Below are 27150 nucleotides of genomic sequence, written 5' to 3'. Positions count from 1 at the left end.
GCAGGAGATGGGGACCCAAGCCTTCCTCCTCCTCCTCCTTACCCACATCCGCCCACCCCCACGCAATGGGCGGCGCAGCCCCAGCTCCATTTATCATCATCTGCGGGCAAGTGAAGTGTGCAGGGAACAGCTGCTCCGGTCGGCTGAGCGCCGAAATGGGGCGGGACGCGGGGCTGGGGGGGCGCGGGGGGCTGCGGGCTGCCCTGGGGTACCATAACCCCCCAGGCGCTGCGCTGGGATGGAGCACTGGCGGGGTGGGAGATGGGAGCGATTGGGGAGGTGTATTAAGGGGGTTCACTGGGAGAAGGGCACATTGTTGGGGTGAGGATTGGATTGGAGAGGGTGCATTAAAGGGGTTTATTGGGGGACAGTGCAGTAAGTGGGTGCATTAAGGGGGTGCATTGGAGGGTGCATTAGAGGGGTGCATTGGCAGCGGGATGTCCATGGGGTGCGGGGACAGACAAACTGCAGCAGCTCCACAATTGCGTGGAGGGTTTGCCCCTACCCCAGGCGAGCCCCACGGGTTCCTCTGCACTGCTGAGGGGGGTCTGTCTGTATTCCATCCCCGCAGTTCCTCTCATTCCCAGCTCCTGAGGCAGGATGCCCTTTCCTGGTCTGTCCCACACACCCCGTCTCCCCCCGCAGCCTCCCCTTTTCTCTCCTCCCTTAATAATCAAATTCTCCGGAGCACTTTGCGGTGTGGCAGCCAGCCAGAAAGGGTTTCTTTAAACTCCACCAGCTCACAATTAAACAAATCCGGGGCTGACGCTACTCGATAGGCGCTTATTCCCCTCCCCGAGAGCTGCCGGGGGATTCAGGGGGGTCCAATCCCTTCGTTCCCAGCTCCGATACCACCTCACCATATGGGGCTGCACCCCTAGGAGGGGGGTGAGGGCTGGCAGGGGGTTTGTGCCGGGGATTTGGGGTGGGGAACGGGGTGTCCACGGTGCCAGCGCTGCTCCGATGGCGGAGCATCCCCCTGCGAGAGCGCGCTGCTATTTTTAGTCGCTGAGTCCTTGTTGATGGCGCAGCAGCGAAGGCGAGGGAGCAGCCGGAGGAGCAGCAGGGCTGGATCAGGCCCCGCGGGATGAGCAGCAGCTGGGAAGCCAGGCCAGGGTGCTGGGAAATGGGGGATGCCCTTTGCCACCTGGGGGTCTTGGGTGCTTACCGAGGGTCCCTGCCATGGGAAGTCCCGGGCTGCCTTCAGAGGGCTCCGGATCCAGCCATGCCATGTCCCTGCCAGGCAAGAGGAAGGGGGAGGAAAGGGGAGAAGGCAGGGGAGGAAGGAAGGAGGAGTAGGGGGAGGAAAATAACATGGAATCCAGCCACGCAGCACAAATCCTCCCGAGCAGCAGGCGGGCTGTGGGCCACTGCTGGAGTGGGTGGCTGTGCTGGCCTGGCAGTGCCATGCAGTGCCCCTGCTCGGCTCCCGGCATCGGCACCATGCCATGCATCAGCCCCTGGCACCATGGCAGCCTCCAGCACTCGCAGCATGACCCTGTGCACCATCACAGCCCCAGGTCACGCCCTGGCGCTGGGAGGTGCATCAGGTCCTTGCGTGTCCCCCGTGAGTGACACAGTGGCTGTGCTGGGCTGTCCATGCTCCCTCGGGACCAAGGGGAAAGGATGCTCCGCGGTGGCCGTAGCCAGTGGTGAGTGCTGCTCCTTGCATTGCAGGGACAGGGTCACACCGGTGCTGGTCACCATGGTGACCCCAAGTCCCTGCCTTCTCCCTCCCCAAGGACCCACGCCGTGAGCCCTGGCCGCAGCACAGCTTTGCCAAGGGCAGGTGTCCAGCCGTGGCCATGCACTGACAGCCCTCTATTGATTCCCATCTCAGAGGCAGTGGCTGGAAACTTCTTCAGGGTCAGGAGAGCACGTCCAGTAGGGACGTGGCAGGGACAGTGAGTGTGCAGGGCCTCTGGGACCAGCCACAGCCACCTCCCCCTCCCGGGGAGGGCCGTAACCTCCCTGCTGTCGACAGCTTGATTTGATGCCATTAAAGCGTTTGCTCGGAAACAGCCTGCATCAGGCTCAACATCTGGCACGGCCCTTCCCCGGCAAAGCTATGGCAGATCTGAGGGCAGAGCTGGCCTCTAGCTCTGCCAACGGGTCTGGGTGCTGCTGGTGGTGAGAGTGTCCCCTGCCAGCCAGAGCCTGGTGCCCAGGTGGCCCAGAGGGAGAGGGGACTGCAGCTCTGAGCTCATGGGATTTCAGCTGGAACATATTCCCTCTGTGCATCCCCACCTCTGCATGCCAGTGACTGATCCATCCCCTTGCACCATGCACTTTTGCTCATCCCCACATTGTCCCAGCTGTTTGGAAAATTAACAATAATTAATTAATAACAATAATTAATTAATCACGATAATTAATAATAAAGGAGAAAGGGGAGAAAAGCTCCCTCTAAAGCTTCAGCCCAGGGTCTTCTCAAGCCGATTTCATTTTTCAAACCCACTCCCACACAGCATGAGGGGCCCTTTGCTCCCATTAATTCTCCCACCACTGCTCAGGGCTGCCCTACAGCCTGGCTTTGATTTTCCTGCCTTTGTTCCAGCGGTGCTGGCACAGGGCAGGCACAGGACACCATGCTGGGGTAGGGGCTTTTGTGCCAGCTTTCCAGATTTTTTGGACCCATCTTTTCCCTGGAATTTAGGCTTTAGCTGCATCCAGTTGCCCGCAGAGACTGCGAGATGCAACTGCAAAATGTGGCAGTGACATGGAAAACACCCCAAAAGGGGATGGGGAACAGGGAGGGTTGGGGTGCTGGGCTGGTGTGGGTGGCACTGAGCCTGGTTCCAGTGATGCTGGAGGACACTGTGTGATCAGTGGATCCCTGAGCAGCTGGTGTTTACGGAAATAGAATTAAATAAAGCTCTGTGTATGTGTGTGTGTGTAGACCCCAAAAAGGTGCTGAGGTGTTGCTGGTGAGTGCTGCAAGGAAATGGGGCCGAGCTGGGACCCGTCAAACTAGCAGTGTGGTTTATGTGGCTGCGCAGAGCTGCCAGCAAAAGGACTGTCCAGAGCCATTCGGTGTTTGGCATGTTGTGGCAGTGGCATGAGGGTGATGGAGGGACATGTGGGGACACACATGAATCTGTGTCCTGGCTCAAGGGACGTGTGCCAGGAGCTGGGATGGGCTCAGCACAGACACTGTCACCACCCCATCCCCTCCTCTTGTTATACTCATTGCCTTGATGGAGGCTGAGGGGACAGCCGTGGTGTCACTGCCAAGGGAGCAGCACTGGGGATGTCCCTGGACAGCTACAGACCCTTGGGGCTGCCCTAACCCAGGCTGCCAAATCTCAGTCCATGTCCATAACAGGCTTGTGTCCACCCCAGTACCTTCAACCCACTGGTGCTGGGGACAGGCAGGATGCAGTCCCCTGCCACCAAGCCCTTCATTAGCCCCTACAGGCCACTTGGCTGCCTCGAGAGATCAAACCAGTGACCCAGGTGTGTCCCTGCTCCCAGAGCAAGCGGGGTGAGGAAATGGGGAGCTTTAATGACCACGGTGGTGAGGCGCTCAGTAATGACGGCTGCTGGCGAGAGCAGACAGCTTCCAGATGGCATCGCGCCGGGGCAGGGGGATCGCTGGGGCCGGGGGGGCTGCAGGAGGCAGCAGCCGGCAGAGACAGGCAGAGCCAGCAAGTTGAAATGACTTTTTTTGCAGCAGAGCCTGCGGTTCTGGCCCTCCACGCTGCTGCTTCCAGTAATTAGCCCAATAATTAAAAAGAATGGCGATAAGAGGGGTGTGCAGAGGCGCTCGCAGGATCCTGGCATCCCTGGGGAGGCGTGTGAGAAGGGCGGGAGTGATTTGTGGATGTGAGGGGTGGTGGATATGTGAAACACAAAGCAGGGCTGGGGGACCCCGACACGGTGTGGGGGGTCACTGCACCAGATGGGGCAGGCAGGGAGGGGTGGGCAGCAGGGATGGGCAGCTCCAGCAGCAGGAGGAGGGCGGGAGGGTGGCTGGGCCCACTGCAGGCAGGGAGGGAGCAATCAGACCCCAGCATCCTCCTGCCTGTGGGCAATGTGCTGTGGTGCAAGGAGATGGGATGGAGGAGCATGCAGGACGCTGCAAGGCGGGAATGCAGTGCCAAGCAATGTGATGTGGGGCGACACGGTGCGATGCAGAGCAATGCGAGGTGACACGGAGCCAGCTGCTGCCATCCAGGGTGATCCAGGGCAGTGCAGCACACAGAGATGGAATGCAGGGCGATGGGGTGGGATGCCATGCAGGGCAATGAGATGCAGGGCAATGCAAGCTGATGCAATGTAGGGCAGCACGATGCAGGGAGATGAAATGCAGGGTGATGTGAGGTGAGGCAGGAGGAAGCAATGCAGGGCAATGCAATCCAGGGCAGTGCAATGCAAGGCAACACAATGCAGGGAGATGAAATGGAAAGGGATGCGATGCAGGATGATGCAAAGCAATGTGATGCAGGGCAATGCAAATCAGGGTGATGAAATGCAAGGCAACATGAAGCACAGGGTAGTGTGAGGCAATGCAATGCAGGGCAAATCAGGGCAATGCAACATGGCAATGTGATGCAGGGCCGTGCAATTCAGGGTGATGCAAGGCAACAAGATGCACGGAGATGATACGCAAGGCATTACAATGCAGGGCAATGTAATGTGAAGCAACATGATGCAGAGGTGCAACATGAGGTGAGGTGTTGGAGAGCAATGCAAGGCGATGCAGGGCAATTCAATGCACCATGGGGTGATTCCAGACAATGCAGGGCAATGCGAGGTGATGCGGCATCACGTGCTGTGTTCCAGGGCAGCTGCAAGGCGATGCCCAGTGGGGCAATACCCAGCAATTGAGGTGAGGCGAGGCGATGATGCCCCCATGGTGCAGGTGACACTGGCCCTCTTGGTCCCTGGCCCACCGCGGTGGCAACGCTTCATTTGAATTCTCGCCTCTCTCTCTTCGCAGATAACGAGCCCGCGCCATGCAGTCCTTTCGAGAAAGGTGTGGTTTCCATGGCAACCAGCAGAGCTACCAGCCGACTTCACAAGATACATCACGCCTGGAGAATTACAGGCATCAAAGTCAGGCAGGGCCGAACTGCGAGCGGCAGAGGCTGGTGGCAAAGGAGTACTACAGTCAGCAGCAGCTGCCTTACGCAGGCTACGAGAACAGCGCCGTGGAGAAATACCACCGGGGAAACAAGCAATTAGCGGGGCAGCAGCTGCAGGGCAGGCCGGCCTTTTCCAATTACACCGTGCAGGAGAACAGCCCTTATCCGGCCCGGTATTCCGGGGACGAGAGCCTCCAGGCGTGGGGTGGTCAGCCACAGGCGCTGCCCGGCGGCGTGGCCAAGTATGAGGACAACCTAATGAAGAAGACAGCGGCATTGGCGGGTGGGCGGCCATACCATGAGCCGGCAGCCACCTCGCTGCCCTTCCGGACTCACTTCCAGCAGCAGCCACAGCAGCAGCAGCAACAGCAGCAGCAGCAGCAGCAGCAGCCGCCTGCGCTTCCCTACCCCAAGCTGCAGCGGCAGAAACTGCCCAACGACGTCTCTTCACCCATGCCCTTCTCACAGAGCCCTCACTTCGGGCAGCACTCCCAGTCCTTCCCCGCCTCTTCCACCTACTCCTCGGTGCCGGGGGGCAGCCAGCCGGCACACTCCTACAAGAGCTGCACGGCACCCTCGGGGCAGCCGCCGCTGGAGCGGCCCCTGGGCAGCGCCGCCAGCCTGGCCCCTGGCCCCCGCGTGCCCAACCTGCACGGCTACCAGCCCAACCGCATTGGCTACGAGCAGCCCCCACAGCCACCGCCGCAGCCCCCGCAGCCGCCACCGCCACAGCCCCCACAGCCACCGCAGCCCCCGCAGCCCTTGCAGGGGCGGCATCACACCTCGGAGACCCTCCACTACCAAAACCTGGCCAAGTACCAACATTACAACCAGGCGGGCCAGACCTACTGCCAGGGTGATGCGCCGCCTGTGCGAACGCCGGAACAGTACTATCAGACCTTCAGCCCCAGTGCCAGCCACTCGCCGGCTCGCTCTGTGGGCAGGTCCCCATCCTACAGCTCCACTCCCTCCCCTCTGATGCCCAACCTGGAGAACTTCCAATACAGCCAGCAGCCACTGAATGCTGGTGCCTTCCCAGCCGGCATTGCTGACCACAGCCATTTCATGCCGCTGCTGAACCCTTCTCCCACCGACGGGACGAGCCCTGACACTCAATCCGGGAACTGCAAAAACTTGCAGAAGGAGAAGCTGCCCGAAAACCTGCTGTCAGACCTGAGCCTGCAAAGCCTGACAGCGCTCACCTCCCAGGTGGAGAACATCTCCAACACTGTCCAGCAGCTGCTTCTCTCCAAAGCAGCTGTGCCCCAGAAAAAGGGCATCAAGACCCCAGCCAGGACCCCTGAGCAGCTAAAGGGTCAGCATTGCAGCCCTGAGAGCAGCACCTACTCAGCAGAGCAGGTGGGGACCCCCCTGTCTGATCCACTGAGCACCCCCCAATCTGTCCACGCTGAGACACAGGACACTGACTATCTCAGTGGGTCAGAAGACCAGCTGGAGAGGAGTTTCCTGTACTGCAACCAGAACCGCAGCCCTGCCCGCGTCAACAGCAACTCCAAGGCAAAGCCCGAGTCAGTGTCCACCTGCTCTGTGACCTCCCCAGATGACATGTCCACCAAATCAGATGACTCCTTCCAGAGTATCCACGCCACCCTGCCGCTGGAGACCTTCACCAAGTATGTGACCAATGAACGGGACTGCCCCCGACTGCTCCTCAGTGCCCTGTCCCAGGAGGAGCTGGCTTCTGAGATCATCGTCCTGCAGGATGCCATCAGCGAGAAGGCGGACAAAGCCTGGGCCAACTTGCCCATGCTGAGCAAGGAGGCCACAAAGTCCCCCTTCCAGCTGGAGAACCACCGGCCCAGCCTGGACTCCATGGTGAAGGGTGCCTGGCCCAGCCAGGGTGACTCCAGCACGCTCACCGAGCCCCTCAAACTGGACAAAGCTTCAGGGGCCAACGCGGGGAAGGACTTTAACGAGGAGGTGTACGAGGGTCCCCAGGTGGAGTTCACAGCCACCGAAACCAAGGATGTGCTGAAGGACACTGCCCCACTGGCCTTCAACTCCAAGCCCAGCATCCCAGCTGCAACGTCAAGCGCGGGAGCCACCGGCTACAGCTGCTACTCAAACACCACTGCCAACTCGGTGGGGTCTGAGAATGCCATTGAGCATTTTGAGTGGCCGGAGGAGAGCCTGGGTGAGGCCTGCCTGCGGTGGAAGGACCTCCAGGCCACCGACCTCCCCAAGGGCTTGTTCCCCAGCAAATTGGTGAGCTCCTGCAAGGAGAAAAAAAACGCCTGCGGCTTGGACCTGTGTGATGGGGAGCAGCCAGCCAAGAGCGAGCCGGTCCAGGACTTTGGTCAGCAGGCAATGGAGGAGGAGGAGGAGACGCTGACCTACGATGAAGCGACAAAGGCAGACAGCGAAAGGTGGCTGCAGGACACCAGGCACTGCTGCTCAGCTGGGGATTTCAGTGAGATCCCCATTATCTCCTCACCGGATCTGAAGGAGTCAGACCTGGAGGCAGAGGAGTACTCCTCACTTTGTGAGCTGGCTGGCTCAGAGCAGAAGTCAGTGACATACGAGGCCTCACCACCCAAGCCCCCAGATATGCCGGCTGTGCTGTCCTCCAGCGAGGTGCCTGTGTCCGCCGAGGAGACCGTCAGCACAGTGGAGAAGGAGAACTCAGCTCCCACCCCACGCCTCTCTGGCCAGTCTGTCATCCTGCTGGGCCCTGCTGTGGGCACAGAGACCAAGGTGAAGAGCTGGTTCAAATCCTCCCTGCCCCACATCCAGCCCGAGGAGGAGAATGGCGGAGGGGAGACGTCCCACCTGGAGGCAGCCGATGCTGAATCTGCCTCCTCGGTCATGGTGAAGCAGCAACTCACCCCCGAAAACGTGCTGGGGAAGATGGAGCCTGTCTCACGGGGCAAGAGCCTCCGCAACAAGAGGGTTCACTGCCGGCTGCCAGAGGGGGATGGCCCAGGCAGCACTGTGCTGAGTCCATTCGATGAGCTACCAGCAGCCAGCAGCATGGCCGGCGCCTGCCTAGGGCCGGATGGACAGACAGAGGTACCAAGCAAGAGCACCCAGAGCCAAACACCCCGGTTTCCAGCCGAGGGTCTGCCAGCACGCATGTGCACCCGTTCCTTCACCGCCCTGGCTGAGCCCCGTGCCCCTGCCCCGCTGGAGGGACTGAAGGCCCCCGCGCACCAGGAGAAGCTGGGGAAGAAGCCTGGCTGTGGCGTGAAGCAGCGGGTGGCTTTCAAAACCAGGAAGCGCAACAGCCGGCCAGCGCCCAGAGTGGTCCAAAACGCCAGCGATCCCAGCCTCCTGGTGCCCAGCTTGGTGGCAGCAGAGGAAGTGGAAGGGCCAACACCACTGGAGGGAGATGTGGTGGAATCTGGGGAGAGGGACCAGAGGTCGATGATTCTGCGCTCCCGGACAAAGACGCAGGAGGTTTTCTACACCAAGCGGCAGAGGGGCAAGCGGGCAGCTGATGTCCGGCTGAAGAACTGCAAGGCGCCCAAAAAGCTCATATCCAACAACCACCTCCCACCTGCCTTCAAGCTGCCAGCGCCAGCGAGCCCCCACAAGGAGGGCAAGGTGGGTGCCCGAATGAAGCTGCCCAAAGCAGGGCCAGGCATGGGGGGCAAGATGTCAGATCGGCCCCTGCACTCACTGAAGAGGAAGTCCACCTTCATCTCCCCCATCCCCACCAAGAAAAGGAACCTGGTCCTGCGGAGCAACAGTGGCAGCGTGAAAGAGGAGAAGCCAGAGGGTCCCCCCAGCCTCTTCAAGAAAATGCCGGTGGCCAAGAAGGTGAAAGCCAAGCTGCCTCCCAAGAGCTCTGGCGAAGCCGTCCCGAAACCCCCCCTGCCAAAGGAGGCCCCTGATGTCTGCATCAAGATCACCTCCCGGGCGGCCTTCCAGGAAGCCACCAAGACCAAAGTGCTGCCTCCCCGCAAGGGCCGTGGCCTCAAGCTGGAGGCCATCGTCCAGAAGATCACCTCGCCCAACCTGAAGAAGTTCACCTGCAAACCAGCAGCCACAGCAGTGGCAGCCACAGTGGCTGCCTATGGCTCGTCCCTGAGCTCAGCTGGGGCGGAGCGGGAGCGGGTGGTGAAGCACAGCGGGCTGGCCGTGGCAGTGGGCGATGCGCGGCTGCCTAAACCAGCAGCACAGAAGGTGCCCCCAATGCCGTTGGCTGAGCCGCTCTGCCGGAACCCCAGCGGCCGAGCACCGAAGGGGAAGCCGGGTGGTGGGAAGAAGCTGTCCCACGATGGCTGCCAGGGGGAGGCCTGTGGGTCAGGGCCAGGGACCCAATCCAGCCCCAACATGGTGGCCAAGAACCTGGGGCTCCTGCCCAAGAAGAGGAACCGCAAGGGCAAAGCGGCAGCGCTGGGCATGGCCAAAGCGCCCCTGAGCCCTTCTCTCCCACCACCGCTGCCCCGGGAGCGTGTGGCCGGCCCGGGCGGTGCGGAGGAGGCGCCGCGGGAGAAGAAACCAAAGACTGAGGAGAAGGAGGCGGGGAGCAGCGATGGCCCTCCCGAGGGGCGTTCCGCCGCCGGGCCAGCGCGGGGACCGAAGCCGCGTGCCAACCACTCCAACTACAACGGCTACTCCAAGCGGCAGCGGAAGCGTCTGGGCCACGGCAAGGCCAAGGCGGTGCCGGCGCGGTGCAAGAGCCGTGGCAAGCGGCGGCGGCAGCCCCAGCAGGCTCCGCTGCTGCACCCCGCCGAGCCCGAGATCCGGCTGAAATACATCTCCTGCAAGCGGCTGCGGGCGGACAGCCGCGCCCCGCCCTTCGCTCCCTACGTCCGCGTGGAGCGGCGCGGGGAGTTCAGCACCACCTGCACCGTCGTCAACTCGCCCGGCGACGAGGCACGGCTGCAGCGGGGACCGGCCGGGCCGGCGCCGCGACCGCGGGCGGCCCTGCCCGCCTCCTCCACCATGCACATGGGGCCGGTGGTGTCGAAGGCGCTGAGCGCCGCGTGCCTGGTCTGCTGCCTGTGCCGCAACCCTGCCAACTACAAGGACCTGGGGGACCTCTGCGGGCCTTACTACCCCGAGGACTGCCTGCCCAAGAAGAAATCCCGGCTGAAGGAGAAGGCGCGGGCGGAGGGGCCGGGCGAGGACCCCACCGTGTCCGCCGCGGCCGAGCGGGCGCCCCGCGGGACTGAGGGCGGCTGCGGCGGCGGCGGGAAGGCGGCGCGGCCTGAGGGGGCCGCCGAGGCGGCCAAGCAGAGCGCGCTGCGCTCCAGCCCGCGGGGCATGTTCCGTCGGCTGCAGAGCTGCTACTGCTGTGACGAGAGGACAGAGGGCGAGGAGGCGGCCGAAAAGCCCCGGCGGCACGAATGTCACAAGGCCGAGTCCCCGCCGCAGGAGCCGGCGGGCGACACGCAGGAGCACTGGCTGCACGAGGCCTGTGCCGTATGGACCGCTGGGGTTTTCCTGGTGGCGGGGAAGCTCTATGGGCTGCAGGAGGCTGTCAAGGCGGCTGCCGACCTGGTAAGAGCTCGGCCGCACGCCTGGGGCCGCATCCCGAGGCGGCGTCTCCCGGCCGGCCTCCCTCAGCCATCGTCATTCCCGTGTCTGCGCCTCCGGTCGGGATGAAAATTAATAGTTTTGCCCTGGGAGAGCAGGGCAGGTGCTCAGCGCCATGAGCCCCTCTGGGTCTCTATGTACTGCTGCGTCTCTGATAATACCTTAACTCTCCCCTTTTAGGCACAGAAACATATCGATGGTATTAAGTTTTAGGAAGGTGGCTGGGCCCTCCTGGGACTGTCACATCCCCTGGCCCAGCCACATGGCATACAGGGTGGCTCAGGTGCAGCAGGGTGGGAGATGAAAATGGGCACAGCACAGCCTGATGCCACAGTGATGGGCAGCAGGGGAAGGGGAGCTGGAGGGAGGGGATGACCCTGTCCTGCTCCTCTTCCACAGTAATTGAAGCAAGCAAAATAGGGAGGTTGCTGAAGGGGACAAGAAGTTGTGGCTGCCCCGTTCCTGGGAGTGTTCAGGGCTGGATGGGGCTTGGAGCAATCTAGTCTAGTGGAAAGCGTCCCTGCGTGTTGGAGGGAGGTGGAATGAGATGATCTTTTTTAAGGTTCCTTCCACACCATTCTGAGATTCTGTTACACTGGATTTTAGTGCTGGGGAGAGGGAGGGGACAGCCGCCCACCAGAGACTGGGGAGGAGGTTTCCAGCAAGTCCCTCAGTCCCAGGTTTGGGGGCTGGCTGTGTTCCCAAGCCTGTGTGCTCATGTCATGGCTGTCTGGAGGCTGCTGCCCTCACCACAGAGCCAGGTGCTCCCATCGCTGCAGTGCCTGTTGGGGACGGGGCAGGGCCAGGTATAATGCAGGTCATGTCCCTTCACCTCCTGCCCCATGGAGCATGGCTGCAGGCTCCATGTCATCCAGGGGAGTGGTATGGCAGGTAGAAACCTCGTGCATGGCTGCAGACAGCCAAGTGACAGGCATGGTGTGGTTCACATCACGCTGGCACGGGAGGAAGGATGTTGCCTGGGAGAGGGAAGGAGGGGTTAGAGAGGATCTGGGGCACCCACGTTGCCCTTGCTGCTGGGGCCGTCGTGGTTCTATTCTGGGTCTGATGGGGTCTCTCTGTCTCTCCACATCTCTCCTTCCTTGCTCCGAATTCCCGGGTGCGTTTACAGAAGTGCTCGAGCTGCCAGCAAGCGGGAGCCACCGTGGGCTGCTGCCAGAAGGGGTGTCCCCACACCTACCACTACGCGTGTGCCATCGACACAGGTGAGCCCGGCAATGGGGACAGGGACACGAGGTCCTGGGTGCTCTCCAACACAGCTGGACATGGGGTCCAAGGTCAGGGTGGGCTTGTGGATGGTGATGCCTACTGTGCCAGTGTGACACTGGCAGGTGTCATGAGTGTCTGGCCTCAGCTGAGCCCTTCACACAAATGCTGTGGATAGTGGGTGGCCATGGACCAGGAGAACACTACATTCTCCCCACTCAGGGACAGCTGTCTCACAGTGCAGGGTGTCCCCTGACACATCCTTGTCCTCTCCTTGCAGGCTGCTTATTAACTGAGGAGAGTTTCTCTCTGAGATGTCCCAAACATAAGGTAAGCCCAGAGCTCCCTGTGCTCCACGCAATGCTCTGCAGCAGGAGGACCTGCCTTCAGACCCCAAATGCCTGGGGACATCTGTCCGGGATGCTCAGCTCCGTGTGGGGCATCATACCCCGGGGGCTATCGGGTGGGGCAGCGACTGGATGCTGGGTCTGGGACTCCCCAGCCGGGTCTGAGGGGTCTTATCCCCTTCCCTGAGCACAGACGAGGTGGTGAATGATGGTTGAACCCCTTGTCGACGCATTGCATCCCGGGTGGGCGCCCGGTTATTGGCGGCGGGGGGCGGCTGATGGGGACAACCCAGGGCCACCCCCTCACCTCCAACAGAACCCCCAGGCTGACACCCCCGTTCTCCCCACAGAGGCAGCCGGTGTAGCGCCCGCGGGCACCCGCCCCGCCGCCAGCGAGGGACCGGCAGAGGAGGCAGCGCCTGGAGCGGAGCGGGGCCGGGCCGGGCCGTACCGTACCGGGGACTCCCCGCTGCCCGTGAGCGCCCCGGGACCCCCCGAGCCCGCTCCGGGCGGGTGGAGCCAGCGCCGGGCTTTCCCTCCCGCCGGGTCCCGGTAAAACCCGGTCTGGATACGCGGGGAACGGATCGGGATCCCCCACCCGCGATGGCTGCACAGGGGGGCGGGGGGTGTACAAGGGGGGGTCCCGGCGATGTTGTCTTACTGTGGGGCCGCCGGACCCTCCGTGGGTCCCGGCTCTCAATATCACACTGATCTGATCTGAGATGTTGCCTTCAGCAAACCTCATGGTGTCTGTATATAGTTCAGCGGAGAAAAGGATAAAAATAGACAAAAAAAAGACCAAAAAAAAAGGAGAAAAAAGAGAAAAATGAGAAAAATGAGAAAAAAAAAAAGGCAAACAACTGCCTGCTGTTTGAAACACCACTCTGCTTTTTCTGTTTTGTTCTTCCATCTCCTGTTTGCCCCCGCCCACACCCAGGGTGCTGGGGGGCTAGGGGTGCTTGGCCAGGTGGGCACCCACCAGGCTGCCCCAGCCACGCTCCCAAACCCCAAACCCTGGCTCGTTGCACCCATCACCCTCCCACTCCATGCGGCGCTGGCACTGCTGGGCTGGGGACACCTGGTCCTGCTCTCTAGGACCCCCAAAACCCACTTTCCTGCCTCTGCTCAGCCTCACCAGCACCCCTTCTGTGGCTCCTCTTGTGGGGGCTTTGCTCCCTGTGCTTGTGCTGAACCCCATAGCTCTGTGTGCTGAACTGGAGGAGGAGGAAGTGAAGGCATTTGCTTTCTCCCTCTACGTAGGCCTGGCTTACCCCTCACTGCCTTGGGTTTGCTCAGCTCCTTCAGCTTTCGCTTCCTGGCCTCCTCAGTGGAGCTGGGGGACTGCCCAACACTTTGGTGACCCCTGCCCGTGTCCCCAGGCTCCACACCCCATCTTTGTGTCACCCACACCCTGACACAGGTAGCAACCAATCCAGGGTGAACCAACCCCAAATCCCATCCTAAAAACAGCCACTGGCTGCCCCCCACCTCTGCAGCATCCTGCAAAGGGGGGCACACTGCTGGTCTCATCCATGTCCCCTGCAGAGCCAGCGCCCCATGTCCCCACCACCTCTTGTGTCCCCTCCATCCCACCCAACCCAAGGTTTGCTGGCCACACAATGTCTGTTGTTTCAGCAGCTGCCTCGGACACAGGAGCAAAAAACACAAAAGATGAGGTGAGAAAAATAAAAAAAAAGGAGAAATAATAATAAAAATAGTTAATTTAATGAAGAAAAAAAATATCCCTGTGTCCTTGGCAGTGTTGCCTGAAATCTGGCTATTTTTAGTGACATCTTGTACATATGACTGTAAAATGGTAAACCGTGTGTATTATATATTGCCTCATTATATAGTGTATATATATGTATACATATACATATATATAATATATATGAAGACTGTAAATGTTAAGACTAGTGTTCTTATTAGTATATTGCTTCACACTGAAGATTGTGTGTAACAAGCTGTTTCTAAAAGATGTTTATTTTCCTTAAGAGTAAAAAAACAGGTCATTGCATTCAGAGCGTCAATAAAGATACAACGATTGTTTTGGAAGTACGTGGCGCCCTGCTCATGGCCTCTCTTTATCCTTGGGGGGCTGCTGGGGTCCCCCCCAGGCTGTGACAGCCCCTGGCTTGTCCTTCGTCCCCGAGGGTCTTGCTGACAGGGATGGGGTATGAGGACAGGAGGACAGCATCCCCCAGGACATCATGGGGTAAAGAGGGGGTGTTTAGGGTCCCTTAGCACCCAATGTCTCCATCCCAGCCACCCTTGTCCCCCCTTCTCATGCAGCTCTGTGGGGGCAAAGTCCCTTGCCCCCCACTTTTGGTGTCAGTCCCCTTCCAATCCAGCACACACCAGTATAAATAATCAGCTTTAATTGTCTGTACAAAACTCTCCAACTATGAAAATACCGTTTAAAAAGGGAGAAGAGGAGTGGGGGAAGGCGAGGGGAGGGGTCTATGTACAAGAGGGGGTGAAGCAAGGACACAGGGACAACCACCAGCCCCCCGGGAGCCCCGTGCCACCCTGCCATCCCTTCTCCCAAAGTCTGTCCATGCTCCGGGGTGGTGGCAGCTCTTAATGGGGGGGATCAGTGCCGGTGGGGGGGATAGGGTGGGGGTCCCCTCTTGCCTACCGTGGGCATGATTGGGGAGGGGGCACTTCACCACTGCCACGGGGCCAAACCTCCAAAACCAAGCCCCAAACCCAAGCAGTCCTGCGACAGCGGGACCCACGGGGGGCCGGGCAGAGAGCCCAGGAGGGGTCCCCACCGTGTGCACTGAGGAGTGCAGGTGACAGCGGGGGGATGCAGGTGGCACTGGGGAGGTTCAGGTGGCACCGGGGGTAGCTGCCGCGCGCGCCGGTGCCCTGCAATACTGCGACAGTGTCACTAGAGGTCCCCACGCCCCGTCCCCCGCGCGGGCTGGGGACAAGGGACACCGCGGGTGGGGAGGGAGCCCACCAAGGTACCCACGCGTGGCTGCCCCACGCTGGGACTCCACCCCGCACCCCCATGAGGTATCACCCGACCCCTCCCCACCCACCCCTTCACCTCCAAAACCGCTCCCCACCACCATCCTGAGGGGAAACTGAGGCACGGCCTCCCGCCGCCCCACATCCCACACCCACGGCGGGTGGCAGGGGGCTGGCGGCCCCTTGCCCACCTATCCTGACGTGACGGTGGTGCCACTGCCCAGCTTGATGATCATCTGCTGGCAGTCGTGCAGCGTCCGGCGGTCGCCCAGCTTGTCCAGCGTGCGGGCAGCCTCGGCCAGCATCCCCACGCGCTGCCCCGGGCCCGCCAGGAAGCTGGGCGGGAGGTAGCAGCAGGCCAGCAGCAGCGCCTCGGCGTGTTCCCGTGGCGTGGGGTGGCTCTCCGGCTCTCCAGCTGCAGGAGACACAGCCAAGGTCAGCACCGAGGGCGCCCGTGGAAGCCACGGAATGAATCTTGGGGGTTTGGCACAGAGATGGGGTTATTCACCCACCCTGGAGTTGGTGCCACCACCAAAGGAGGAGCTGGGAGCTCGTGTGTCCCAGATCTTGGAGTGCTGCAGGTGGGGTGTCCCACCCCATGACCCACCATCTGTGGGTGGGAAAGGGTGTCCCATCCTATGTATCACCCCATAATCCATCACCCAAGGTTGCTGGGATGCTGTGGGTGCAGAATGGGATTCCCCACTCTCTGTCCCACCACCCAAGGCTTCTGGGGGCTGCTGCAGGTGTGGAGCAGGGTGCCCCACCCCATTTCCCATCCTCCAAGGTGGTGACAAAGGTATCCAACCCCATGTCCCACCACCTACATGCTGGGGTACTGTGGGTGCAGAGCAGCGTGTCCCACCCTTTGTCCCACCACATATCCCACCACCTAAGGCTGCTGGGGTGCTGCAGGTGAGCAGTGAGGTGTCCCACCCCATCTCCCACCCCGTACCCACCTGTTTTGCTGCCCTGCACCCCTCTCCTCCGCAGGCTGCGGTCCAGCAGCTGGTGGGTGCGCGTGGGGCTGGCCCGGGCCATCAGCCTGGCAGTGGCTTCGTGCAGGAACACCTGGATTGGGGGGGACAGTGAGCACAGCCAGGTGCAGGCCACCAGGGGACCCAGCAGGTGACAGGTCGGGGGACTCACCCGGCGCATGGCGGGGCGGAGGGTCTGTGCCAGGCGCCGCAGGCTGCTGAGGTCCTGCTGGAAGCCGCGGAGCTCCAGGGCCGATGCCTGGTAGAGGCAGCTGCGCTGCTGGCTGGCGCCCATCTGCTGCTGCCACACGTTGGTGCGGGTGACCAGGAGCAGGTCACAGAGCAGGAACTGGACTGCCTGGAAGGACAAGGCGATCGGGGTGAGCAGGGGGTGGGACAGACGGACGGGGATGCCGAGGAGGGCCCTGCGGGCAGGCGCTGCTGCGCGGGACCCCCGCCGGGCTGCATGGCAGGGGCATTGCACTCCCAGTCTGACACATGCAATGCAACTACAATGCACCCCCGCGAGGGTCGGGGGCACCTCCCGCCAGGGCTGGGGGCTCACGGCCACCTTGTGCCTCCCCAGCCCAGCTCACCTTGTCGATGGTGCCCTTGGGGGGGCTGCCCAGCTCCAGGCTCTCCCGCAGGCAGCTGCTGGCCTTCTCACAGTGGCTCAGGGTGGCCTGGCTCCCATCCTGTTTGCTCAGCAAGGCGCGGACAGCTCGGAAGGAGTGCAGGGCAGCACGGGGAAGGGGCTTCCTGTGAGGTGGAGGGGACATAGTCACTGCAGACCCCTCGCTGGGCACTGCTGTGCCCTTCTTCAACACACACCAGGTGCTCCAAGTGTGTTCAGAGAGGCCTTGCCAACCCCAGGGGGAGGGAAGGCACACAATGAAGTGCCACCCCCATCCCTGATGTCCCCAGCACTCACTCAGAGCTCTGCAGTGCCCGGGGCATGGTCTCCACCAGCGGGTAGAGGCGCTCCGCCCCCTCCTCATCTCCCTGCAGCCAGTGGATAACGATGCCAATAAAGGACGCCCACCACTTGGACACGGGGTCGGTGCCTGCAGGGTGGGAGGGACACAGGAGTAGGGTGTTCCCACTGCCATGGCCCCCCACATGAAGTGACCCCAGTGGAGGACATGCCAGTCTCACCTGTGACAGCCGCCAAGCCAGAGGTGATGGAGGGCATGGGGCCAGGCGTGCTGCTGACATCTGAACAGCCATTGAGCAGCTGAAGGTACTCGAGGGCATCAGAAAACCGCCTGTGGAGAGGGACTGTGAGGGGGCTGGCCCTGTGCCAGGCAGGGGGAGAGGGTGCCCACCCAGCACTCACCCCTCTCCCTGGGCAGTGGGACGGCCGGGCTCAGGCATGGCCACGCAGCACAGCGCCTTCTCCAGGAGGTGCTCACGGAAGAGCTGGGTCACCTGCGCCAGTGGGTCCACTGGGGCACAGAGATGGGGTCAGCGGGTACACCACACCCCAAAACGGGGGGGGGGGGGGCAGGGGTTTGGGGGCTTGGGGTCACCTGGGTTGCCGGCGGAGCTGTAGATGGTCTCCCTGGGGACACCCTTGACTGCCCAGTCCCCGTCGACGAAGAAGCGATGGCCCAAGGGGTGGCAGAGCCACTGCATGGCGGGAGGCACGGCCCCACCGTGGGACAGGGCCACACGCCGGGCGCTGCAGAGGAAGGGGCGCTGCGGGGAGAGCAGGAGGTCAGGGGGACCTTAGACCCCCATCCCAGGGGACACAGGGGACATTCCAGTGCCCCACACTCACCGCCAAGAAGTGGAAGCAGCGGTGCAGGCTGGCCTTGATCCGCAGGGCAGCTGCCACGTAGATCTCGGCCAGCGCTGCCACGGAGATGGCGTCACCGGCACACTCAGCCAGGTTGACGGCGCTCAGCGCCAGGTTGATGGCCAGCAGGTGACCCCCAGCCTGCTTCCCTGTGGGAATGGGGACAGGAAGCTCAGGAATGCGGTCAGGGGACTGAGGAGACACGCAGGGCACAGGGGTCTCATCCCTCAGCCCTCACGGGGCGGGGTCATACAGGCGAGGTGCAGCTGGTGCAGGCGGTGATAAGCCATGGCAGCGTCGCGGGCGCTCTGGCGAACGTGGGCAGGAGGTGGCGGGTCTGGGCGCAGCCCCCCGGCGCGGGCAGCCAGCCAGCGACCCACCCAGAGGCGCTGGAGCAGGTGGCGCAGGAGGGTCCAGAGCAGGCTGCAGGCCAGGTCCCCGTGGGAGGCTGGCAGCGGCCGCCCCAGCGCCCCGAGCGCCGTCCGCAGGTGCTGAGCCCCCTGCGCGAAGTCTCCCTGCGGTCCAGAGAGAGAGGGTCAGCGTGGGCAGGGTAAGGGGACAGGGCAGGGGGGCAGGGGACATCGTGCACAGTGTCATACCCGGTCGAGGTCGAGGTCGGCTTGCCGGCGGTGCCGCCAGAAGAGGATGGAGGGCTCGGAGTGGGGACGAGTGACAGGCTCCCCGCAGACGAAGAGCCGCACCACCGCGCCCAGCACCAGCGCCACGTTCAGTGCCCAGAAGGCCAGCGTGGGCCACAGCCACTGCGTCCACCCCCACGGCTCCTCTGTGCAGGGATGGGGTCAGCAACATCCTGCCAGTGCTGCCCTGTGCCCATCCCAGTCTCCATCCCAGTGGCCTCCACCCAATCGTTCCCTACCCCAACAGACTGCACCCAACAGGCTCTGCCTCACACACACTCCAGAGTCTCAATTCTAGTGGCTTCACGCTGTACCCATCCCAGCAGCATCCACCCAATGGCCTCTGCCCCTTGTGCACCCCAATCGTCTCCTATCTCAGACCTATCCCGACCACCCCCTCCTGATGGCCTTCACTTCATGTCCACCGTGACCACTGCCACTCTGATGGTCTCCACTCCAACAACCTCCATCCCAACAGCCTTTACCTCATGCTGACCCCAACAGCCTTGAGCCAGGTAGCCCTGCACACCCATCCTAATATCCTGCACCCCGATGGTTTCCATCCCAACAGCCACTAGCCCATGGCCACTCTGACAACCTCCATCCCACACTCATCCCAACAACCTCCATCCCAATGCCCTCCACCCCACACCAGAGCTTACCCAAAGTGCCAGACTCAGCCATGATGCTCCTGCTGGGACCAGCAGTGTCCTGGCTCCCCAGAGGGGCTGGAGAGCCAGAACCCCGGAGTAGCGAGGCCAAGGGGTTGAAGGAGAGGCAGAGGAAGACGAAGGTGCAGAGGGCCATGCGGGAGCGGTCCAGCATTCCCTGGCTGCTGGGCGAGGGCAGTGGGTGCTCCTGCTTCACCTGCACAGACACAACTGCTGTGAGCCTGGACATGGGCATGGACATGGGGTGATGGGCACAGGCATGGGATATAGGGCATGGGATATAGGGCATGGCATCCAGAGCATGGGGTACATGGCATGGAATATAGGGTGTGATAATGGGGGACAGGCATGGGATAAAGGGCATGGGGTACAGAGCATGGTGAATGAGGCAAAGGTTGGAACACAGGGGGCATGTATTTCAGGGCATAAGCATGGAGCACAGAGCACATTTTAGGGTAGAACAAATCTGCTCCCACACTCAGCCCCAAATCATGTGAGGAGCAGCCTCAGAGAACAAGACCAGGGCTCTCAGCTCTTTCCCCATCTAGTACACTTTGCCCTTGGCACCTGCTACAGGAAGCAGCAGATCCCCTGCCCCACTCAGGGCAGCCAGATCCTCCCCACAGCCCTCCCTCACCTTGCCAGGGTCACAGAGGGGGCTCTCAGGCTCCGAGTCGCTGCTGCTGTTGCTGCTGCCGCCACTGAGTGAGAGTGGGCTGCTGTGGGACGGCGAGCCCACGTCTGAGGGCGGCGGCGTCAGCATCTCCATCACCTCCGCCTTCACGACCTCCATGGGGGCCTCTGCCTTGGCCCCCCGGCTGCAGTGGGTCCCCTGGTCCTTCACAGGCTCTGCAGGAAGCAGAGTAAGCTGACAGCTGCTGGGGGCATGGAGCTGAGCCCCCCACCCCAAGAGCTGCCCTTCCACTCACGGTTCTTCTGCACGGCCATCTTCAGGGCAAGGTTCTCCTGCTTCAGCTTCTGGTTGCTCTGCTGCAGGAAGCGGATGTACTCGATGGCCTTCCTCAGGATTGCTGACTTGTTGAGCTGCCGGAGGGCAGGAACGGCTCAGCCCAAATGCCAGGCAAAGCCACCCCATTGCCACCCCTGTCCCACCATCCCCAGGCTCCCACCTTGGCCTCGGTGCCCACCACCAGGTCCTTGAGCTCCACGATCTTGTCGTTGATGGAGGAGCGGTAGCGCTTCTCGATGGCGTTGTGGGCTGTGCGCTTCTCGCCGCGGCTCTGCACCAGCACAGGCTTCCCGCTGGGCGCCAGCCGGTTGATGGGCAGCTTCTCCGCATCCACCACCAGTGGCACCGTGGCCAGGATGGTCCCTCCGCTCACCAGCGCCTGCATGGACATGAGGTGGGGTCACTGGGGGTCCTGAAGCATCCCCCCACCTCGCAGCTCCCAGAGGTGGGACCTACCGGCACCTGGAGTGGGGTGGCAGAGCCGCTGGCACTGGTGGCCAGGGAGGCGATGGTGGAAGCCTTGGCACTGCTGGTGTCTGTCTTGACAGCCGTCAGCAGCAGCGAGTCAGCCTTGATGAAATGGGGCTGCAGGAGAACCTGAAGGGCAGTGGGGGTCAGCGGAGGTCAGTGGGGCTGTGGGGGTCATTGGGACCCCCCACCTTTGGCCCTGAGCTTACCGGCACTGGCTGGATCTGTGGTGAGACCGACTGGGTGGTGGGGGTGGCAGGGGCCAGGAGCTGCTGGGGTGCCACACTCTGCACAGGGCCGGGCATTGTCACGGGCTGGCTGGGCTGTGGTGTGGGCAGGGGGCTGGGCAAGGTCTGCCCTGCACCCCCAGGCTGCACAGCTGGGCCTGGAGCAGAGGACAGCGTTAAAAGACCCCCTGGCACCAGCCCACCCCGCACAGCCCCATCCTGTAGGGACACATCCCCCCTCCAGCCTGGGAACCCCAATCCCCCCTGCAGCCCCAAATCCTCACCGGAGAAGCTGTGCTGGTTCTGGTAGCCCACCATGGCCGGGGGAGTGAAGGGGCTGGGGGACGCAGGGACGAAGCTGGGGGCCAGCATGACGCCGGGCTGGGGCTGAGGCTGGCTGCTGGGCACCACGGGTGGCTCCTCCTTGACACCCAGGGCTGGCGCCGGCAGGAGCGGCGCCGGGGGCTGTGGGGTGAAGGTGGCTATCCCGGGGGGCCCCGCGTAGGTGCTGCCGGTGGGGGTGGCGGGAGGCGGCTTGCTGGGACCCAGGTAGGTGTTGAGGGTGCCCGGCGTGGAGGGGAGCCCCGGGGGCACGGCGCTGTCCGGGGCATTGAACGGTGAGTCGAACAACCCCGGGAAGTCATTGTCCTGCGTGTTGATCAGCTGCAGCATGTCTGTAAAACACACCCACCGTGCAGTCAGCTGCTGCCCCGCACCTCCCTAGGTGGGCCTGGGCTGGTCCCGTGCTGCCCTCCCCAGAGTGTAGCATTTTGGGGGCAGATCCCCATAATCCAGTGGTAAGATTCCCTGAGAGCCCATGAATCTGCTGTGCCCTGCTTCTCTCAGCCTCCCTGTCATCCTGCCAGTGGAGAAACAGAGGCACGGCGCTCAAAACGGGGGTGTCAAGGCTTTGCCAACAGCAGTCAGTAGTTTTCAGCCTGGTCTGGGAGTGGCAGGGCACATCTCAGCCTGAATCTGATATTGAGGAGGGCTTGTGCCAGCTTATTCATTTATTCTGTATTGGGAACCCCGACACCCCCCAAAGCAGCCCTTGTATCAAGGGGAGGGGGTGCTGGGACCGGGACAGTGGGGTGGCATCCCCGGGATGTGTCAGAACCCAGTGCCAGGTTGTTTGACTACAACAGCCCTCAGGAGGGCAGCTGGGCAAGCACAGGGCTACAACAGCCTGAGGGGGGATCTGCCCCAATCCATGGGACCTGGGTGCCCCCAAAGACACACCCTGACACCCACACATCGGGGTCTCCGGGACATCTCCACTGAGGTGTGCTGGCATGTTCCCACCCTGCAGGGATGTCCCCATCCCGGTATGCATCCCGCTGGGGGCACACAGACCCCAGCATACCCCACACTCCAGTACCCCCAGCACACTCCTCCTGCACGCACACACCTCGGGACAGCCCCACGCAGGTACCCCCGAGGCACCCCCCCACCCTACGCCCCCCCGGGATGCCCCACCGAGCCACACAGCCCCCGGACACCCCCTCCCCATGTGGTGCAGCTCTGCGAGAGGGACCACGGCAGTGACCCTGCCAGACGAGGAGGAGGCGGCTGGCGAGGGGAGAGTACCTTCAAAGGTGCACTCCTCCATGCAGGTGGGAGTAGGGGGGTCCCCAGGAGGAGGCTGCAGCCCCCGCTCTGCCCCGTGCCGGGAAGCGACGCGGCCCCGGGATATTTTAAAGCCATGTTCTCGCCTCCTCCCCGGCGCCCTCCCCGCGCTGCCCGCGCCAGGGCTGGAGCGCGGCCGGCGATGGGGTGATGCGACTCCGCCAATCGCCGCCTGCGCGCCCGCCGGCCGCCCCCGGACAGCCCCCGGCGCCCAAGGTGAGCCCGGCACCGGGTTACTCGCGGGCATCCGCCGCAACCCGCCCGCGGTTACTCGGGGTCATACTCCGTTAACCCCTTCGCCCGCGCCCCATCGCCCCCCGGGACCCCCCAGCCCGGTGTGACCCCCTGACTCACTGGCCAGGAGTCACCCCGCAACTATCGGGGTCTGCACACAGCTCTGTTACACCCCAAAAAACACCCAGCCCTCTGTGCCCTGGTGGCCTTCCAGGGGGGCTCCCAGCCCCCTCATTCCACTCAAGAGACACTCCCCCTCCTCCAAGGCTCCCTCGCGGTCCAGACCAAAATACGGGGTTGTAGAGAGGGGGAGCTCCCCCTTGCCCCCCCAGCTTCCTGTTGCCCAGCCTGGGGGTGGGCGCGGCTGTCCCACCCTCCTGGCACCTTCCAGGTGTTTCTATCCTGTGGCACCTGCTGCCACCCACTCCATCAGCAGGACATGGGCACCCACCAGTGCCACCTCTACCCGCACCGTGGTAACCTGTGGGGCAGAGCCACATGTCTGTGGGTCCTGGCAGGTCCCAGCAGGCTCAGGGCACCCACATCCCACATCACCCGAGGCTTGGCACAGGAATGAGGGACAACCCGTGGCCAACCGGGGACCGGTGACAAACTCACTTTTGGGAACTGTAGGGTACAAGGTGGCCCTGCTGGCTGTGATAAAAAGGAGCATGGCAAAACCCCACAGCGGGAAAACCTCATCCCATACGGCACCACTCAGCCCTGGCACAGCTCCTGCTTCCCTCCCCACGCCAAATCCTCGCCAAGAAAAGCAGGTGGCACCTGGATCTGCTTTGATCCACCCCGATTGCCACTGGGATGAACCTGCAGACCCGAGATGCCATCTCCATTCCAGATGTCGCAGGAGAGACCACCATGGACCACACAGCGGGGCAACTGTTGGAAGGTTCAGCAAGTCCCGCGCCCGCCTTGCCGCGTGTTCCACCGGCTGTGCCCGATGGCGCGGACCGGCAGAGCTGGCGGAGCACGTGGCAAGGCGAGTGTGGGGCTTGCCGAGGGCTGGGAAACCCAATTTTTTGGGATCCCATATTTTTGGGATCCCCAATTTTTTGCTAAAGCCTTGGAAACGCTGCACTCGGCCCACGTGGTGCCATGGTGGTGGGAAGTGGGTCCCCTTGAGGAATGTGTCCTTTTGGGAAGTGGGTCCCCTCCGGGAATGGACCCCCTTGGAGCATCCCCATCCCCCGGACCCCAAACAGGCGGGGAGGTGGGTGTTGGCGAGTGCCAGCCCCGGGGCTGGAGCAGAGCCGCCCCATCTCACCACATGCCGGTTGGGTGGGTTGGGAGAACCCTGGAGTCCTGGAGGGAATGACCGAGAGTAACCCCCGCCGGTGACGTCACGGACGGGGCGGGGCTACCGGCGACACGATGCTGTGACCGGGAACGGGGGGGGATCGTCTGGGCTGTCCCGGTATCGGCACTTCCAGCCCGGGGGTCTCGGGGGTCCCGAGGCCCTGTGCCCCCCGCCCCTCGCTATGCCCGGCCGCCGGTAACGGAGCCAGCGCGGTTCTGCACCGATTCCGCGCTCCAGCAGCTCGCTGTTCCCGCTCCCCACGCCGGGCCCGGCACCGAGCCCCGTCCGCCGGCCATGCACCGAGTCCTGGTTGTGCACCGATCCCGCCGCCCCGGCCATGTCCCGCTACCAAGTTCCCTGACCGTGCACCGAGCCTGGACTCCCCGCCACGGCCATGCACCGAGCGCGCCCGACAATTCACCGAGCCCCGGTTACACCCCCAGCCCGGTCCCGGCCACTCACCGAGACCCCGTTATGCCCCCAGCCCGGTCCTGACCGTGCACCGAGCCTGGTTATACCCCCAGCCCGGTGCCGGTTGTGCCCCAAGCCCCGGTCATACCCCCAGCCGTGTCCCGGCCATGCACCAAACCCGGTACCGCACCGTGCCCAGCCCCCGGCCATGCACCGAGCCTGGCTTTCCCCCAGCCCGGTCCCGGCCGTGCCACAGCCCGGTCCCGCTCATGCACCGAGCCCCAGGAGCGCACCGAGCCCAGAGCCCCGGCCATGCACCGAGCCCCGGTTATGCCCCCAGCCCGGTCCCGGTCATGCCCCAAGCCCGGCCGTGCCCCATCCCGTCCCCGCCGGACGCACCGTCGATGTCGCTGAGCAGGGCCGTGTCGATGTCGCTGGCCCCGGAGAGGCCGAGGGAGGGTGTCAGCCCCTCCAGGGCCGCGTCGTCGAAGGCGAGAGCGCTCATGCCGGCGGCTCCGGTGGCTCCCGGTGGCTCTCGGTGGCTCCGGTAACTCCGGTGGCTCGGGCGGCTCTAGGGGCGGCGGGGCCGCCCGCCCGCCATGGCCGCGCTGGCCCGGGCACAGGCACCACGGGGACGAGCCGCCAAGTTGCTCCCGCGAACCGTGCCCGGAGCTGCCACCGGGCGGGGAGAGCGGGGGGGATGGATGGAGGCGGGTCCGCCGCCGCGGCCCGCCCCGCCCCGCCTCTCCGCACCGCCCCGCCGCACCGGGACCCCCGGCGGCACCGAGCCGGGACCCTGGTGGGCACCGGACGGGGAGCTGGTGCACCGGGAGCTGAGCAGGGAGAAGCGCAGGCTGCAACCACTGATCGGGACACTGTCCTCTGGGGATGTCACCAACCCCTGGGGACATTATTCACTCCTGGGGATATTATTCACTCCTGGGGATACGCACCTGCCTGGGGACAGGCACCAAACCCTAGGGACAGGCACCAAATCCCTGGGCTCGGCTCTAAACACCGGCGCTGGGCATTAAGCCCCCTCAGTGCCTGACGGGGCATACAGGTAGCAGGTGGGAGGGCCAGTGTGGGCAGGAGGTGGTGGCCGTGGCTGCAGAAGGCTCAGCACCTCGTGGCCGCCACGTGCCAGGGCGAGGCTGGGGCCACTGAGCCACCTCTCAAAGGCCCTGTGCCTTTCCTGCCCCAGCTCCAGGGCTCAGAGCAGGTCTCACCTGTGCTGCCCGACCATGGTATGGCCCAGGATGGGAGAAGCTCTCACCTCCCTGGTTAGGGACACACCAGAGCTGTCCTGTCAGCCTCAGCTAGCCCATGCACCCTCCCGGGGGCCACCCGTTGTGGTATCCAGGAAAAACGCGGGTGCCATGGGGATCAGTGGTGTGGCTGCTGCCCATGAGTGGTGGGTCTCAGTGTGGGAGCCTCATGACAGGACAGTGCCATGCCCTGTGCCCTGCAGAGCTCCACGGTTTGTCTGTTGCTGGGATTCATTTAGGATAAGAAAATGCGCTGCAACATCAGCTCTCTTGAAGTTTGCCCTCTTCTCTTCCATCAAGCACAATCTGAGGCTACCTGGCAATTCATTAAACCTGGCTGCACCTTAAAAACTTCCCTTTGGCCTTCAGCAGGCACCCCTCTGCACTACAGGGATCCCCTGTGTGGCACGGAGCACCTCAGGGCTCCCTGGGGACCACAAAGAGCACCCTGCGTGGGCACATGGCGGCAGCAGAGCTGGGGGTGCACAGTCCTGCTGGTCCCATTTGCACCCTCACCCCACTCCAGCCTCCTCAGTCTGGGGACATTGACCTGTGCCCGAGCTGGGGACGAGCCCAGGGAGTCCTGGCTCAGTTCCACGCCAGCAGCTGGGGCAGCGTCACCCACACATCAGCTGCTCGGACATCTCTCACCCACAGCAAACATCACTGAGGGTAAAGCTCAGGAGATCCATGACCTGCCATGGGACATGCAGGGGACGATGTGCTTCCTCCCGTTTTCATTTGGGTCACCGAGGAGAAGCCAGGCTCCGTGGTAGTGGGATTTCCCTCTCCTTGGAGCAGTGTGGGGGCTGCAGGAGGAGAGGGAAGGTTTCCAGGGCTGGGGAGATGGATGTGTCGTGGCCCCCATGGACTTAGAGCAGCCTTGCACAAGCGTGGGGGTCACAGACCTTTAATAACCCATGCAAGATCCGGGGCACAGCCTTTCCTGAGCGATATGGACGGGCAAAATCACACACATAAACACAGAGGGGGAAATCACGCTTAAACACGGAGGGGGGAAACACCACACATAAACACAGCTTAATTTTCGCACAAGCTGCGTGTGAACCCGGACTTTGCCAGGTGCCTTCCCCGATCCCCATCCAGAAAGTCCGTGGAGTCCACACGCGATGTTCCGGGGTGCAGGGGGGGACACCCCAGCGAACAGCAGCATCCTCCATGCACCGGGGGAAGATGAAGCAGCGCGGTGGGCTGGGGGGCGATGGATTCCACGCGGGGTGGGGCTCCCGGGGGTGCGCTGGGTTGCGGAGCAGGGAAAACCCCGCCCGTAGGACCAGGGCCACGCAGCCAATAGGCGCGGCGGCGCGGAGTGGAGTGATTCTACATCACTGCTCGGAGCCCGCGATTACATCATGTCAGTCCTGCGGGGATGGCGGGTGGCCCACGT

At 63.0% G+C, this 27150-nt stretch overlaps 2 protein-coding genes and 1 long non-coding RNA gene across 4 annotated transcripts in view; 1 reads left to right on the top strand and 2 right to left on the bottom strand.

Annotated features, from left to right (window-relative positions):
• RAI1 (retinoic acid induced 1) overlaps positions 1–14221 on the top strand; it is a 73674-nt gene extending 59453 nt beyond the window's left edge. For both annotated transcript variants that reach the window (XM_085074432.1, XM_085074433.1), the window contains 4 exons: positions 4943–10556; positions 11722–11815; positions 12097–12146; positions 12514–14221. In XM_085074432.1, the coding sequence (XP_084930558.1) occupies positions 4959–10556; positions 11722–11815; positions 12097–12146; positions 12514–12528 (5757 nt within the window). In that variant the 5' untranslated portion in view covers positions 4943–4958 and the 3' untranslated portion in view covers positions 12529–14221. The remainder of the gene's footprint in view (positions 1–4942; positions 10557–11721; positions 11816–12096; positions 12147–12513) is intronic.
• LOC146430627 (uncharacterized) lies at positions 692–10220 on the bottom strand. The gene is made up of 2 exons (XR_014855056.1): positions 10113–10220; positions 692–2315 (listed from the first exon to the last, which is right to left on the bottom strand). It is a non-coding gene; the product is annotated as an uncharacterized LOC146430627 (long non-coding RNA).
• Positions 14222–14524: 303 nt separating the features above from the next.
• SREBF1 (sterol regulatory element binding transcription factor 1) lies at positions 14525–25169 on the bottom strand. The gene is made up of 19 exons (XM_085074434.1): positions 24874–25169; positions 21173–21562; positions 20871–21046; positions 20650–20790; positions 20354–20572; positions 20153–20267; positions 19861–20072; positions 19215–19419; positions 18514–18698; positions 18170–18429; positions 17897–18065; positions 17646–17814; positions 17453–17561; positions 17272–17381; positions 17048–17180; positions 16713–16875; positions 16289–16474; positions 16099–16210; positions 14525–15554 (listed from the first exon to the last, which is right to left on the bottom strand). The coding sequence occupies exons 1-19, from the start codon at positions 24977–24979 to the stop codon at positions 15331–15333; spliced, it is 3384 nt and encodes a 1127-aa protein (XP_084930560.1). The 5' UTR covers positions 24980–25169; the 3' UTR covers positions 14525–15330.
• Between the last annotated feature and the right edge of the window lie 1981 nt (positions 25170–27150).

Source organism: Lichenostomus cassidix, chromosome 14 (assembly GCF_008360975.1).
Source record: "Lichenostomus cassidix isolate B80296 chromosome 14, HeHo_3.0, whole genome shotgun sequence".
NCBI lineage: Eukaryota > Metazoa > Chordata > Aves > Passeriformes > Meliphagidae > Lichenostomus > Lichenostomus cassidix.
This window is presented reverse-complemented; position numbering and strand designations above follow the sequence as displayed.

Coding starts and splice junctions, on each gene's coding strand:
- SREBF1 (XM_085074434.1), bottom strand. CDS start 24,979: ATGAGCGCTCTCGCCTTCGACGACGCGGCCCTGGAGGGGCTGACACCC. Junction 21,563..24,873: donor CCTGCTCAGCGACATCGACG/GTGCGTCCGGCG, acceptor TGTGTTTTACAG/ACATGCTGCAGCTGATCAAC. Junction 21,047..21,172: donor GAACCAGCACAGCTTCTCCG/GTGAGGATTTGG, acceptor CCTCTGCTCCAG/GCCCAGCTGTGCAGCCTGGG.